This window comes from Emydura macquarii, unplaced genomic scaffold, assembly GCF_026122565.2.
Source record: "Emydura macquarii macquarii isolate MOO-44397 ecotype Brisbane River unplaced genomic scaffold, CSIRO-AGI_Emac_v2 contig_3470, whole genome shotgun sequence".
Classification (NCBI taxonomy): Eukaryota; Metazoa; Chordata; order Testudines; family Chelidae; genus Emydura; species Emydura macquarii.
In genome coordinates this window covers 8,039,113-8,055,970 of record NW_027133607.1, presented here as the reverse complement: position 1 = coordinate 8,055,970, position 16,858 = coordinate 8,039,113, and the positions used below count along the sequence as shown (strand labels likewise).

The following is a 16,858-nucleotide window of genomic DNA, read 5'->3' as shown; positions in this document are numbered from 1 at the left end:
TTTGCTATTATTATTGTTACTGTAGACATTTTAGGATTGGGGCAATGTTGTGCAAGGAACTGTACATACAGTGAGAAGCTGTGAGTTTACAATGCAATAGAACCTTAACTTGAGCACACTGCACGTACTATGTATGTTCAAGTATACATTTAAACAATCCAGCCAGTAAGGAAAAAATATATACAACGTAACTGCTCCGTAAACCTTAATTTTTACATTTCCTCACTTTTTTCATTTTAATTTGCAATCTTAATGTTGCATTAATAGGGGTTTGCTTTTAATTCTCCACACAGTTTTTAAAGTCTCTAAAAAGAGGGAAAGAACTCCACGGATGCATGCTTCCTAGTAGTGCAAATCAATTCTTCCCAGAGCATAATTCAGACACATGCATTTCAAAGACTGTGCATTTTATACAGACCCAGGCACAATTATGGTGCCTCTTGGAAGTTAGCCAGTGACACAAAACTCCAGAGCAACAGAAATATTTGGTTTTTATTTATTTACCTAATGTTTAAAAGGCACCCATTGTTATGTCTCTAGGCATGTGCATATAAAAACAATATACACATTATTTAACATTACAGACTCAGAATGGAAAGCTGTACAAAAATACCCATTCCCTCTCTTCATGCAAACGCCTGTAAAGATAAGCTCTGTACAGGCTGCCTCGGGTTAAACTCTGGCTCTGTAGCAAGCCATTTAAGTGTGTTTTTCTTCTTTCTAAATTTTCCCCTTTTTTTGGCACATGCTGGGATTCTGCTCCCAGCTTCTTTCCCTAAAATATTATATTCCTACGTATTCGTGTAACCAGAACCAAACAATAGGACCTGCCCTTTGAGGGCATAAACATGACTTTGGAGGACACGGTGCTCAATCATGAGACTCCACCTCACCTCCTCCACCGCGAGTGCATACGCAGGAGAAAAGTACTAATTGAACACACACACGCTACAGACAGCGCTGCTTATATTTTATGGACTGTAGTTAAAAAGAGAACAATAACGATTCATAATTTGAGTCCAAAGAGGGAGGGAGATTACCCTTCAAAACCTCCACTTGGCAAAGAGTCCAGAGAACAAGAAAGACTGGAGACAGAGAGATCCAGAGAAGGATGCTATAAAATATGCTGAATTTCAAAATATAAAGGCTTTCCTGTTTCATCATTTATTTTGGCACTTTAATACTAGTTCTCAGTTTTAGACACAGAGTCTTTACAAGCCAACATTTGCACATGTTATATCAACAGGCTTTCCACACTGCTTTTTAAACTCTCTATAGTTGATTCTTTTGGGTTGTGGCAATTTCACTATTTTGAAAAGCACTGGATTTATAGTGTAATAAGCTAAAAATCTGGCCAGATGTCAAATATAAACTGAGGTTATAAAATACATTACACAATTTGCCTTAAAGTGGTTTAAAAGCATGAACCATTCTGAGAAGTTAAAAGAGCAGTTTGAATTATCAGAGAACTGCATCTTTTTCAACCTTGCTATCTGAGTGATTATGAAGTGTCATCAAAGAGGCCAGAACTGTGTACAAATCAAATCAGATATTCATGATATCCCTAATATTTTAAATGAAAAGTTACACAAAGAACAACATTCTTACTAGTTCCAATTGCTTTCTGGCTTTAGGCTTACAGCTGCCTTTAGTTACAGTTTTTATTGTCTTACTTTTTGTTTGCTTTGTAACTTTCTCAGCAGTCTGAACCTTTCTTGCATCTGGTTTCTTTAGTTTCCTTGGTTTCTTGGTTTCCAAACCAGTATCTTCAGGCGAAGAAGTTTCTTTAGTTGTAGGTTCAGATTGTGTTCTGTGCACAAATTCTGCAGACAGCACCTCAGCGCCTTGGATAAAGAAAAGTCTTTTTAAAGGGGCTTAGTTAAAAAAAAAAAAAAGCATTTAAAAAGAAACCCTAGTTTCAATAGACATAGGGATGTAAAAGTAACTGCTGACAAGTAAGCCCTGGTGACAACACAGAACTCCTGATTACAACTGGTTTAAAATATTTGATTTGATAAAGTGGAGTATATGATTGAAAGTAACCAGCAAGTGCTTATTAAATACTAGCCACAACTCACAAGCTTATCAGTGCACTATTTCTCAACACTGTCACAATCCAAGAATCAGAACTTTATCAGGTCTTGTCTGACAAGTTACTGTACTCCTGTCTGGCACACCTAGATGTAAGGCCTCGATGTATTTATTTAGCATCCCAAGCGGCTTCTCAGAACTTGTCTCATATTGCTCAGAATTGTTGCCAGGAGCAGAACCCTTTGGGTAATTTCTAAAGTTTGGCACGTCAGCTGAGCAGGTGTAGCCCTATGCATTGTTTCCAATCCACATGGGGGGAGAAATCATCGTCCACTGCACCAATTCAGCCCAACCGGCATGAAGGACCGGCTCCAGATGTTGCAGCTAACTGGTACAAACATCACTTGCCAGATGTCTGGAATGGCTGTGGTGTGCAGACATAGATGACAATGGCTTTGCATGCCCAAGGCATTTTGGCTGCAAGTTTATTGCCATGTTTTTTCACCTAGTGTCATCAGGGTCAGAGGGAGAATGAGACTCACCTGTAAAGAAGCCAGAAGGAAAACCATGGAGGAAAGTTATTCAGTCAACTAACAAGTGCTGTGACAGCAGCTGCTCTACCTGCCTGAGATACTGAAACCTGCTTATTATTATTGTTAACATTCTCACCCAAGGCAGGAATCAAGTTCTGTTCCTTAAGTATATCAGCACACAAACCGGGCAAGGCAACTGTGACAGCATTTTAAACTTCATACATGGATTATATGTCATACCTTTTTTGAGCTAGTTGGTTCATATGGTACTTACCTCTTTTCCTTTTATGTGGAAACTGCAAATTTGCTAATTTAAGTGTGGGTTCATCAGAGTTTGTTGTGAGCCCTTGTTTTTTGGGAAAAGGAAAAGATACATTAATCTTTTTCTTTTTGGCCCCTTTTCTGTTGCTGTCCACCACAGAAAGAATTTTCAAAGGGGCCCATTTCTTCTTTGTGCTAGCCACAATGGCTCTGCTGGATTTCCTCTTATTCTGCTGCACCTTCAGATTATTTGCTGGGTTTGTTTCTACTTTGGTATCTTCACGGAACTGTTTCAATTCTGGAGCATCCTTAGGTTTTTCAGTTTCAACTCTTATCTCTGCTGCTATGTCAGGAAGCACAGAGTCCGGTGGCAAAACGAAAGAAAGTTCAGTTTCACCGATCCTATCCGAAACACCACACAGGGACTGAGGATTGCCCGCCAAACAGTCTAAGGCCACTGACATTTCCAAAGAATAGCTGCTGGGGTTAGAAAGGTAAGATCGCAGTTGGGAAAATGACTGGTTTTGGCATTTTTCAGAAGGAGAAACACGTTGAGACTTATTCGGAGATAGATCAAAAGAAAGGGGCAAATTGTCATTTTTGCCAGAAGTTGCAGATGAGTTTTTATCAAGTTGTGCAAATTCCTGGAAGTACTGCTTAACCAGAATGCTGGAATGGATTCCCTCCTCAGGTGGACACTTCGTTGCTTCTTGTATGGCATGGCGAAGGCCAGGCAAAATAGAGATTACTTTTAAAGAGATCTCATTGCGTTCATTTTCACAGTTCAATTCTTGTTTTTCTACTGTCAAGAAAAAAAAAGGACTTCAATAATACACACAAATGACTTATAATTGTGCAGACACACAAACACAACAATGCGAAAGTAACATTCAAGGTCTGGAAAACCCCCAAAAAGTTATCCCCAAAACATTCTCCTCACTTTGATAGATGCTTTTAACTCCTGCTAAAGATAAGGAGAGTTACATTTGGCTGTCAAACGTAGATTAGACCCAGCAGAGTCAAGAAAGAAATTCTAAGCTAATACTCTTTCATTAGCTGGTCCTGTTGTGCAAGTTATTAGGGAACGTCTACTTTGCCAGAGCTGTGTCGGGCTCCATGGATCGATGAAGGAGGATCGATTAAGCAGGCAGTGGAGACCCGCACAATCGATCCCAGAAGTGCCCTCTGGCTGACGCACTAAATCCACCCCACCCGAAAAGAGTAACGTTGTGTCGGTCGCAGGGCGTTTCCTGTCAACACAGCGCAGTGGAGACACCGCAGTAAGGGAACGTTAGTAAGTCGACAGGAGATACGTAAGTTACAGTACGTTGCTTGCGTATCTCCTGTCGACAACGCCGGCAGCAGTGCAGACCAGGCCCCACAGAGGTTTTAGAGAAAAGGGTGTGACATTACATATTGTACACAGATCAAATTCAATTATCGGAACGGTTCCAAGGAAATCTAAAATGTTGAGCTAATCAGAGTCTGAAAAAGGAATTTTTGGTTCCATACAAATTTAGAATTTGAGGTCTCTCAAAATTCAGGTAACTGGGATTGACCTGTGCTGTTTATCTCCCTGTTTAGATGCTGCTTTCAAGAGTTTTTGCATCTTTACTACACAGACCATTGGAGAAAGTTATTAGTTTAGAAACTACAGTTCTACTAAACAAGACATATAATATGTTGTGCAGGATAGGGAAAATAGGATATAAACAGTAGGTGCTATGGTAATACAAATAAATAATAATAATGCTAGAATGCTATTCTCAGCTGGGCACATTGGGGGAAATCCTGGCCCCGCTGAAGACAATGAGACTTTTACCACTGACTTCAGTGGGGCCAGCATTTTACCACCCATTGTCTTCAACAATAGGGAAACAGGCGTCTTGCTGTAGGTATGGATCTCCATTTGTTAAATGTCCCTGCCGTTTGAGAGAATTCATTTAAAGGTAGAGTCAGGTTAAGACACTGGGTGTGCTTTTCATCCACACCCTCTCCATAAATAGCCAATGTCAGACATGGCTTGAAGGGTTTTCCCAGATGCTCAGTTTGTGCAACCTACTTCATTATTTAGCCTGCTGCAATCTCACAACTGCAACGCACGCCCACGTGAACCTGAGCCTTGATGAACATAGTTCACTCTTCCAGGGCTCCCAACAGTGCTTCTCCGTGGCCTGTTGCTTGTTCAAGAATGTAGCAGCCCATGTGCTCGCTGGGGGCAGCAATCTCCATCCTATTATATTTATCCTACATTCTTCACATTGGGTGGGCTTCAGAGGCCAAGCTCCAGCGCAAGCCAAAACTTCAGAGTGTTGTTTACACAGCTATTTTTAGTGCCCGGCCCTGCTAGCCCAAGGTCTGTTGATTGGGGCAGGGAGGCTTGTTGCATAATGCTGTGCTGACATACCCTTAGGTAGACAGACTTTAGACACTATTAATTTTCAGATCCTTTACCCCTCAGATCTCCAAGAGCATGAATGTTAATTCTTAGAATTCTAGAGTGAGGAGCAGCAACTGAGTAAATGCAGCTCCCAGCTCTCTCCTCCTATCCCTGTTCTTACCCTTTTCCATCCTCTTCTCTTTATGCTGAATAGCCTCACAGAACCCCAGTACAGATCCAACATACAGGCTCTCCAACTCCCCCTCTCAGAGCTGGGAGAGATTCTATAACAATGTTATTTTGAACACTGGAGAGGAGAAAGTCCAGTTCTGGCAGGAAAGTAAGATTTGAACTGGGTTAACACAGGTCTACAAGAGCTCATTCGGATAACTGAAACTAAACAGCAACATAAAAAGGAGTCCTTTTGAAACCAACAACTGGAAGCTATTCAATGTTAAAACCCTACAAAGTAACATAACTGAAAACACGCTATCAAGACTATTTAAGAACTGTAATATAATTAATACTCTAATTACTGTATATTATCCTCTCCCCTTCCCTCTTTTCCAGGCTTGGAACCAAGAAGCAATGGAAACTCCTTCCCACATCCACACTGTATCCAAATCATGCCACTTCATTCTCCACAACACATTGAAGCTCTGTCTTTTCTGTTCTGACATGTGAAACATTCATCTGGGCAGTGCTGGGCTCCAATAATGTCTTGCCTTAACTGCAGCAAAATCCACTCCAGTCCGTTCAAAACGTGGCCATCAAAGTTATCTACCTTGACAATCCGACCATCTCACCCCCCACTCTGAATCCCTCCAGTAGCTCCCTCCTCAAAGCACATCAAGTTTAAAAGTCTCACACTCATTTTCAAAGCTATTCATAACTCTGCCCCAGCCTTCGTCTTGGATCTCGTCTCCTATCACATTTTCCCCTTGTTGCTTTGCCAGCAATCTGACGTTGATTTCCTTCTCTCACATCAGTCTCCGTATGTTCCCCTTCCTCCCCAACATGCATGGAATGCCATTCCCAAAGCCGTTTGCCAAGCCACAATCGTCTCTTCATCCACATTACTTTTAAAAGCCCATTTCTGCCACAGTTATCCGAAGGAAGAGAGTTTATAGCTTAGTTCAGATTAGAAATACAAGACAAACTACCCCCACCTCTTGATTTCCAAATGGGTCCCGGGTACTTTCTAAATTATGAGATCATCAAGGCAGGATTTGTTTTTATTTGTGTGCTGTATGGCACTGAGCACATTGTCAGCACTATACCGATAATGACAGAAACAGGACTAAAATAAAATATGTGATAGTGTGTGTTGGTATAATGTTTTACTGGCTTGAATCACCAAAACAAAGTCAAAAGTTATACAGATCATTTAAAAGGAAAGCCAAATACAACTTTCATAGCAGCATCATGTATTGTAATTCGTAGGTTTAAAGGGAAATATGGGTTCAGAAATTATTTTAGAATTGTAACATTTTTAGTGGTACAATTTTTTGTATCCTTCCACCTGTTGAGTCAAGTTAGTTGCGTTATGGTACATCTCCAGAGCAAAAAATAACTGCGGCAGCGGGTCTGAGAGCCTGGGTCATCTGACTTGGGCTCCTGCTGTGACACTAAAAATAGCAGTGTAGACGTTTGGCCTGGGGATGGAGTCCAAACTCTGGAACCCCGTGACGGGGGCGGGTTTCGCAGCCTGGACTCCAACTGGAGCATGTACCCAGCTATTTTTAGCCCGGCAGGTTGAGCCATGCAAGCCAGAGTCTTTTTTACTGTGTAGACGTACCCTTAGTTATTCTGAGTCTAACTCTACAGGTCTCAGAGGGAGAGAAAAGTTATAATACATATTTTAAAAACTCAACACGACTTTAAATAGCTTTACTGTTCGTCAGGATTACACAATCTATAGTCCAGTATCTTATGAGCCACCAGGGCTGGATAAAAGAATTTATATAATTAAAAAACCTAGAGTTCCATCTCTCTGGTGGGACACAGCAGGTGTTTCTGTATTCAATAGTTAATGAAGTACTGGACTATAAAATTGACAGTGATCCAGCACTGACTATTGTGCACCTAAGGCTGGTGTTATTTTGAGATAAAACTCCGTATGTAGGGGAAAAGAGAATTTTAATTTTTCGACAGAGGTTCTTTTTTTTCTTTTCTTTTTAAATGGCAGTTTTTAAAAAGCTGTGCAGAGGTGTGCAACATTAGTAGTATTCCCTGCTGAGATGAATTAGTGAGAAGAGTAAAGGTGGAGCAGTCAAACGTGAATAAGTGCCATTTTTCCATATGATTAAATAAATAAACTTATCACATGAATGCCATCACCATCTATACTGTATGGTAGAAATACTTAATACATATATATGTAAAACGGTATGTGAATATAACGTAAAAGAAGTTGAAACTGTATTATATTTCATTATTTAGGTGTGTTTAAATTTGCAACCCCCATTTTGCATTAATTCAATTTTTTTTTTTTTACATAGAACAGAGACAAATCTTAGAGACCATGAACAGCAGTGAAAGTAAGCAGTACTTCACTCAACTAAGCTCCTAGACTTAACTTCTAGTTGTTAATGTGTCATTCCAAGCGTTATAATAGATAAACCACTGTTTATCATTCCATCAATATTAGAGTTCTAGAAACTGCTGACAAACAGTCCTAAAGGGAATCATGTAATCAAAATATAAATGCTCTATTTCATACCGGTTCAATATTTTCATTCATACAATAGGTGCGAACAAAACGCCCTACCTGTCAAACATATTGATCTAGATGAAGTGAATAAAAACAATGCTTGGAGGCTGATGGGCTCATCTAGGTTAGTATCTGTAAAAAAACCAAAATACAGTTTGTTTATAAAAAAGAGAGTGTTCTACAATTTAAAAAAGCCAAGCAATTTGAAATATTTATTTTGACCTTAATAAATTCTTACCTTTGTCCCCTGTTAACGCAGACGATGTAAGTAAAATAAGAAACCCTTGATCTTGTAAATATTTGATGATTGCCTAGAATAAGTGCATATGAAATAATGAGTTTTTTCTTTCCCTTTAAAGCAGATTCATTACTCACTAAAGGCGTACAGCACAGTCATCAGCACTGCAGGTTCCCCTACCAATGTGTCTCAACAAAATCGTAGAGGCACCACCTCTGGAGATTAGGCACTCCTGACTTCTTTGCCTATGCCGAGACTGTCAACAAGTGCCAGCTGTGATGATTTTCTAATGTAACTGTCTAATGTAACTGTTCATCAACTCATTTCTTATATATGAGGTCAATGAAGCACAGTCAGATGGTAAAAATGTTTCAGTCAGTACCTGCCTGTGCCAATTTGAGCTAGGGACCCAAAGTTGAAATGTTTCATATATTCTATCATCAATCCCCCAAATTCATCCATGCCCCCTTATTTCTTAACAACATATTATTTATGCAAAATTTATACAATAACTAACAAAAATCATCGTTTGAAACCCTCAAGTCCACAAGCCTCTAGGCACCTTAATAAGAAATAGTTATAAATGTAATATATTACAACTAGGAAAACCTGTCCAAATAAATCCAAATGTAGGAGCAAAATAAAACGATCAGCATTCAACAAACAGTTCCACCCACATCATCAAACTAAAGTGAAAATAAAATGTTACATATGTTTGACTTATTAATATCAATCATATAAAATGGAAAATGACAAAAAACCCACATGCCCGATGACAATACAGTAATTAAAAATTAAATTTCACTATTCAATATTTAAACAAATTAATGTTAAAACAATAAATCACGTTTTATAGTTGTTTTGAACCAGTACAGGAAAAGAATAAAAGCCAAGTTCATCACAAAGTTAACCAAATAAATAAAACAATGGCATTTCTTATCAATATGAAGACAGCAAACAGCAAGGATGAGGAAAGCCAAATTATAATTAAACATCATCGTTTAAAATACATTTTAGAAAATGTATAAGTGAACAAAAGAGGTGCAGTTCGATTTCAAGCAGCACAAATTATCCCCAATGGCTGGTACTTTCATTTTTAGGCTGCAAGAAAAGTATGTTACCGACACACTGTTAAAAGTGAAACAACTGAAGCTGGTCATTTTAGTTTCACTTTCAATTAGCTACCAGTGAAGCAAAATCACCAGCAATTAACTACATAAACAAACAGTCAATAAATAACAACATCGTAAAAAGCCACAAAGCAGAGCAAAGCAATGTTTGCTCCCTCCTCCTTGAAACACAGAAGAGGGTTTTCAGCCCAATTTGGCTATTTTTTGATACTTTAAATACAATTATGAATGTCCTTATTTGCACTCAATTCCCAATCCCTATTGACCATCACTGTGACACCTTGACTTCATAGGCTCCTTCTTCTGAGATTTCATTCTACCCACGTCACACAAGACCAAAATCCAGCCATCATCCTCTTCAGCCTTTCTGAACAATGAGAAACTGTAGAAGGCTGCAGACCTCGGGCCAGTCCTCAGCTGGTGTACATCAGCATACCTTACTGGAAGTCAGTGGAACTTTGCCAGTTTACATCAGGTGAGGATCTGGCCCTCTAGCTTGGAGTCAGAGCTCTACTAGAAGTGTTGGGCTGACATGGAAACTAGACGAAAAAAGCTTCACAAATCTCAGCTCAGTGACCAGAAGTTGCAGAGCCCACCTAGACGGGAGGGAATCATTCCCTAAAGTCCCAAGTGTATATGACAATCAGGCTGAGTAAAGGGACAGACTGAAGCATTGGGAAAGCCTGTGCAGAAGACACACACATTCCAGCCATAAAGGAGAGCTGTGGGAGTGGGGTGCTTGGTATTCTTTGCCCAGTAATTGACCATTCTACTTGCACTGCAGCAATCGGTCTTCACCAGCTTGATACATATAATGTGCTAAGATCCCATTTAAACTATATAACTTAGTGTGCAACAGTAAAAACAAAACCTGCTGAATCACCACTTTATAAAATAACCCCATCTAGGCAAGACATAAAGGCAGACTCAATGCATTCTATTCAGTGCTGTGTTTAATTCATGTGAGAAATCAAGTCACAGCTTGTACCCTGTAATCTTCTTTCAACACTCCATAAATTACAGTCCCCCCACCTAAAAATATACAACAAGCCACTTTTCAAAGTTAAGTAACTCAGATGCTAATTTGCATTATTTAGGAAGAGGTCTGTAAACCTCTTTTAAAAAGACTAAGAATCTGTACATAAAAATTAAAGATGACGATTTTCCCCCGGATTGCAATCACTTAAAATAATTCTTACCAACTCCTTTTCCTTTAGGTTTTTTAATAATGGATCCATTTTATGTTGGTCTGTATTTGATATTTCCACTTCATACAAACTGAAGTAAATGTCTTGATAACAGACTGGGAAGAAAACAGAGAGCACTTTATATTTAAATAACTGACTTAAATGAACCTCTGACATACAAAAAAGAAAAAAAGTAGTACAACACGTTGACCAGCATGATTAGTATTCAGTGAATGAAAACACTGGATTTTAAAAGAGATTTTCTAAATAGTTGCATGAATTTTCATCAAAGGAACAATCTTCCTACTATCTCCAGTTTAAGAGGAAGTTCACGGTTGAAACACTGCAACAGACAAAAGCAACTTAATGCATTCTGATTGATTTTGCAGAGTTGTGTGGAGTTGTCCGGACTCCAGAGGCAAGTAGTATGCAATACAAAATAGAATAAGTTGTTCGAACATGCCCATGAACGCTATCAACAACACCTATTTCACATCCTGGATTCCAAACGTGGCGTAGTGGAACAAAGGCATTAGGCACAATCTAACTTCTACTGAGGTCAATAGCAGAATTCCCCTTTACAAATTAATGTTTAAATCTGTCATTAGGCATGGTAGAAATTGGTTGTAGGATTTCATAAACCATATGCTAGTGGTCAAAATTCCATACCAAAAGAAATATAAACTAACAGACCAAAACTTGAAAACAGGAACGCATTTCTTCTTCACGTTTGTTCTCCCTCCACCCACCCCTGTTGACTGGGGCAGAGAGAGAGAGAGAGAGAGAGAGAGAGAGAGAGAGAGAGAAATTCCTATGTATATACTTTATACCACAGTGATGCGGGCAGTATAAATTGCTAGCTTAGTCAGTCTATTATCTCTCCCATCCCTAAATCTGCTCTGCTATGAGAATTCCTCATCCTTGGCTTAAAATGGTATCTCCCAAGCCTCTCCCAGAGTCCTGTGGATCTCCACATCTAATGTCTCTCACTCACAGACACCCAGCCAGTCACAGTAGCCCTCCTTCAAGCAGAGAGTTGGACGCTGATCCCTGCAGAGTCTGTTCTTTGGGCTCACCAAAGGTTGCTAGATTGTGCCATGAGGCCTACACTTTGGCTGCCGAATGCCTCCTGCTGGCTCGGGAGCAAGCGACTTTAGGTTTGATCAGGCAAGATATAGAGTACCCTGAGATCAATGATAGATGAGGAAACTCAACATAGTGCAGATTGAGGCTCTGAGTTTGGACAAGCAACCTGATAAGTATCTTGTGCTACCCTATATCACTCTCTAAAGAGGGCTGCTTTAGAAGAACATCAAACCACACACAAAAAATTATGAAATAAATACTCATTCACACTGTAAGTGATTTTACACGGACCTTCATTTTTAGTGTAATTACTTTTTCCAAATGCAGCTTCTGGTAGCTTCTTTTTCAAATCAGACACACCCATGACGTATTTCATTTCCAGTGTGGGTGGCCTTTCAAAAGAAGAGCAGAAGTGGTAAAGGTTAAATATATGTATATATAGAACACTTTCAGTTCTAACTCAAATGATGAACCTAAGGTTATTATACCATTGTCAAACTGAAAAGTGGAGAACTTCTCATTCCACTGAACAGAGATCTGATACGCTGCTTAGTGTTTGCAATGTTGTGTAGCTGTACGGGTCCCAGGATATGAGCAAGACAAGGTGGATGCGGTAGTATCTTTTATTCAACCAGCTTCTCGCTCTTTCACCAACAGATGATGGTGCAATAAAAGATATTACATCACCCACTTTGTCCCTCTCACATTGATTATTGGGTCCCAGAAAAAGAATACTGAAGAGGACAGCATTAATTAGTTTCAGGTGACAAAACAGAATAATCTTTATCAAGTGGACTCTACTACATGTAGGAATGCTAAACAGTGGCATGGTCCACTGCAAGTCATAGGGCATATGTCGGAGAACACAGCCAGTATCCTTTCTGTCTGATACTCCTTGATAAGAACCTAAGTAGAGCAGAAGAGAATATATTCTACTCTCTCCCACTTCAAAACATTTTTTAAATATGTTTTTAGATTAGAGGCCAGCATACACGCCCTGCAAAATTCAATAAAAACCACAGCAAACCTGGGAGATCAGAAAAAAAAACCCAAACCCTTCTTGACCCCCATATTGAGTGACTACCTCAAAAGAGACGACAAACCCTCTAACTTGTTAACTTCTTCACCATTCTCTAATTTTGACTAAATATTTTTCACATTTTATTTAACATCTTATTCACCATTTCTCCAAGCTACAATAGGGCAGTTTGACTTTATCAGTACAATAAAAAAGTCCATTTTCCATAGGAAAAAGAAAAGGGAAAACCAGGAATAAATTATTGGGCCAAACACTCAAAACTAGACACTTCACATAGCACAAGCAAAATACGCCCTTTCGTCAGTGCAGTTTACTTTCCCCTCTGTGCCAGCTCATGGGGGCAGTATGTGGGGGTGGGCCAGCAGAACTTGGGGGGAAGGGCAGGGAGGCAAGAATAGATACTGCTACCTCTGTGTATGGGGGGGAAAGGGTGAGGAGCAGCAGCTGAGAAGTGCTAGTGGCAGCTCTCCCCTAACACACACTCTGTGAAAGTTCAGGTGATGAGGGTAGCCCACGTCAGGTGACCAGATAGCAAGTGTGAAAAATCAGGACACCTTTTTTTTTTTTTAAGGGGGGAATAGGGGTCCAGTTGCCTATATAAGACAAAGCCCTAATATCTGGACAGTCCTGATAATATCAGGACCTCTGGTCACCCTAAGCCCCTGTAAGGAAGTAAGGAGATTCCTTAACCCCCTAAGCAGGGGTGCAGCTGAGTTTATGACTGAGTCCTTAGCTTGTAAATCTCCTTGAAGCTGGGAACTGCTTCTCTTGCTCAGGTGCCAAAGGACACATCTGTGACTCTCAGCGTCAGCGTCAATAAAGCCTCAAAATGTGGGTTTTTTTCCCCATTTCTTTCTGCGGCTACCCAAACATAAGAAGAAAGGAAAACATGCTAGTACTTACAGTTGCACTGGAATCACAGCACTGTATGGGGACCTAAGGGCTATATCACACAACAGGTGTCCCTGGATTGAAAGCTGCCCTCTCCATGGGCAATAAAATACTAAAAATAAAATTAGAGAAAGAATTGTTACGTGTAAATGAAAACAATGCAAATAAAGCTACATTTCAATACAATGTAGCAAATCAACAAGAGGGTCTCTTACCTTTATTTTCAATTTCAAATCTAGAGAAAAAAAGGGGGGGGGGAGAGAAGAAGAAGAATGCTTAAAAATGGTAAAGGAAAAGTAGCATGTGACTGAATATTGCACAATAGTGTAAAGTTGCTTACATGCGTTTATGATTTAATGTTGACATTCTTTTAGGTTCAGTGTACTGAAAGGCTATTATTACATAGGGACAGATCTGTCTAGGGCGTTCAACAACACTGTCACCGGAAAATTCATACACATAATACTGGAAAGAAAAAAAAAAGGAAAAACAGGTGAAAGAGATTGACTTAATTCAGCAGTGCCTTCATGCCGCCCTTCACCCCACCCCGATCTCACATTAAGTTGAGAAATATTTCTTCAAGCAGTCGGTCTGTTGCCGGCGACTGTACCTGACTCAATTCGAAGGCCCGAAAATGACTAGTCTCCGAGGAAACGTTGTTTATGTTCACAGATACGTGGCAGTCATAGCCAGGAGTTGGATTGGTGTAGTTAGAGGTGTAATTCTCTGGCACGAACTTGACCTTTCCCTGTGACAAACACATGTACAAAAAAAATAACGCTGGTAAAAATGCTTTAAACAGCAGCAAATCACACCTGAAGATAACTTTGCCATCCATCCCAGACTCTCAAAGCTCTTTATAAAAGGTGCTGCACGCACATCCAAAACTCCCTGAAAGAGGGATCTAATCCCATAGCTGCCCAGTTTTGTACAACTCCACATGTGACATTCTTGATGATGATGAAAACACATCGACTCAGGACTGTCCAGAAATTAGGGCTTTGTCAGGGTTTCTCTGAGCAAGGGAAACAGGTGGCAGGGCAGACAGGAGCCCTATTTCCCCACGCTCATATGGGGGAATGCAGGGGAGAAGAACCAGAAACCAGAGCCAGTATTGATGGGAGTCTGGGGCTGTGATGAGTGGAGGGGCTCTGGGGGTGGAGAGCCTGGCACGAAGCATGGGTTGGTTGCTGGAGCCTTGGGAGCGGCAAGGAACTTGGAGTTGCCTTAGCCACTCTACTCATTCTGCTCTCCCATTTCCACCCCCTCACCGCTCTGCTAGCAACGCTCCTCCCCGCTGACAGGAGGGCTCAGCGCATGCTGGCCAAGCACCAGCTGGAGAAGCACAGGAAGGGGAGGCAAGAGAGGATATCTGTAATCCAGCATCACAGCAGCACCCAGTAGCCAGGACAAACTTGCAAACTGCTCGCCTGCAGGCGCAGCCCAGCCAGATGTGTGACACAACAACAGGGCTGGAAGCTGGCATGACACAGCTGCCTGATGCATGAGTGTCATGCAAGATGCTTAACACTTGGAAGCGCTGTCATTCTGCTTAGTGTATGAGCATACGTGCAGCTCCAATCAGCGTCTGTGGGAGCCCCATGTTTGCACCCAAGAGCAGAATTTGTCATTTAAGTCTAGCAGGTTTGCAAATAATTCATCGTAGAACAAATACTGAAAGCCTTTCTCAGACAAAACTCTCAGTGATATCCAGGCTTCTGGGGGAATACCAAAGCACACTTCGATCTCATGCTTCACAGAACACCACGCCCCTAAACAACATGTACTAAATACCCTGGATTTCAAAAAAAGGTATCAATATAGTATTGATTTCATATCATGTCAATATTAGGACAAAACACCAACATGAACGAAATTTTTATCTTGCCTGCTGCTCTATGGGAACTTTCATTAACCAGTCTGTGAAAAAAAAGACTACTAATTACCTTAATTAGTTTAAAAATTACAATACTGCCAGATTTTCCATGATACCAGGGCCTTGGATGAAGGTAGTCTGAATACTTGGAAACATAAGCCCCTTTAAAAAAATAAAATATAAATATATTTAATATTTTTGGAATTCTGGATGATAAATAATAACGAAATAAGAAAATCCTTATGAAAAACATCTGAGCATTACACTGTATGATCTATTTTTGAGTAAAACCTTAATTTGGAACCTAAACTACCTGAAAGTGTCCCTTCGTACCCTTAAAATGGTTCTTAAAGGACTGAAATGGTGACAGCTCAATATTGTTTGCTATTGTAGATTGTGGGCCCTGCATTATATTGTTTGTATGATACCAAAGCGCATCGTGTAAGACGGCACAGTTACTTTGCACCCCTCCCGAGACCCCCAAACCTCATAGGAGATGTGTCTATTATAAGATTTTCCCAGTCAGAAGCGTTTAAATACATTTCAAAGTAAAAATTAAGGGCTCTGGATTTAAAGATAATTATTTCATGTCTGACTGACTACAATACTCCTCATTTACTCCCAAGCTCAGGGCCTGCTCCTATAAGTAGTCCTACTGACTTAAGAGGAGTACTTACAGTACGTGTTTGCAGGCTCAAGGCCATCTATGGTGAACCCTGATGAAAAGTCATCAAGAGCTGTGTATGTTGGCCTACCACTGAGAGGGTTAATACATGCTGGTTTGTCAATTTGGATTTTACAGGAGGAAGAGAGCTCAGAACAAATGTAGTATGTGGTGTTTTCTAAGGGCTTGTTTTTATTCAGCTTTCACCTGGGTTAAGGAAAGAGGGACAGTCTGTGGTTCAGGTCAGATTACAACCACATGCCTTCCTACTCCTTCTCTGTAATCCCTATGCCCCTCAATTGCCAGATAAAATAACTCTAAACGGGAGTTTTGTGTGAAAAGTGAGCACTTCCTATTCCCTTTACTTATGGGGAAAATCCAACAGAGCTTACAACCAAAAACACAGACAGCTACCTGCAACAGAAAAAATCAGTATCTTCTAGTTCAGTGGCTGCATTTACACCTTGATTTCTATATACAAAAGGGTGGCAAGGGAACGGAGTGAGATTGTGTGTTTGACTTTATATAGGCCACAATTCCTTGGTGACCTCTAATGTGCAAAACAACAACAACAAAAGTGAAACCACAACACATCTGGAGTTACTTTCAATAGAAGGAGCGATGTACAAAAATATTAGACTAAGCAGGAGAAAAAAATCACTAAGAAATTAAAATATTTCTGACACTTTCTATTTTAGCGTTGTTTTTATGTCGTCCCCTTCCCAAATAAAAACAAAAACCCGTGTCTAAATTCTCAGAAATGTGGCATGTGATTCACTGCCACACTACTTCACTTTCACGCCAGTTTGACTCCGCTGACTCCAGAATG

General features: G+C 40.2%; 1 protein-coding gene across 1 annotated transcript in view; it reads right to left on the bottom strand.

The window, feature by feature from the left end:
• TASOR2 (transcription activation suppressor family member 2) overlaps positions 1 to 16,858 on the bottom strand; it is a 41,157-nt gene that overhangs the window by 21,969 nt on the left and 2,330 nt on the right. The window contains 11 exon segments of the mRNA XM_067534973.1: positions 1,601 to 1,844; positions 2,839 to 3,627; positions 7,976 to 8,050; positions 8,157 to 8,229; positions 10,486 to 10,589; positions 11,851 to 11,951; positions 13,502 to 13,601; positions 13,705 to 13,724; positions 13,830 to 13,954; positions 14,100 to 14,237; positions 15,436 to 15,527. Of these exon segments, the coding sequence (XP_067391074.1) occupies positions 1,601 to 1,844; positions 2,839 to 3,627; positions 7,976 to 8,050; positions 8,157 to 8,229; positions 10,486 to 10,589; positions 11,851 to 11,951; positions 13,502 to 13,601; positions 13,705 to 13,724; positions 13,830 to 13,954; positions 14,100 to 14,237; positions 15,436 to 15,527 (1,861 nt within the window).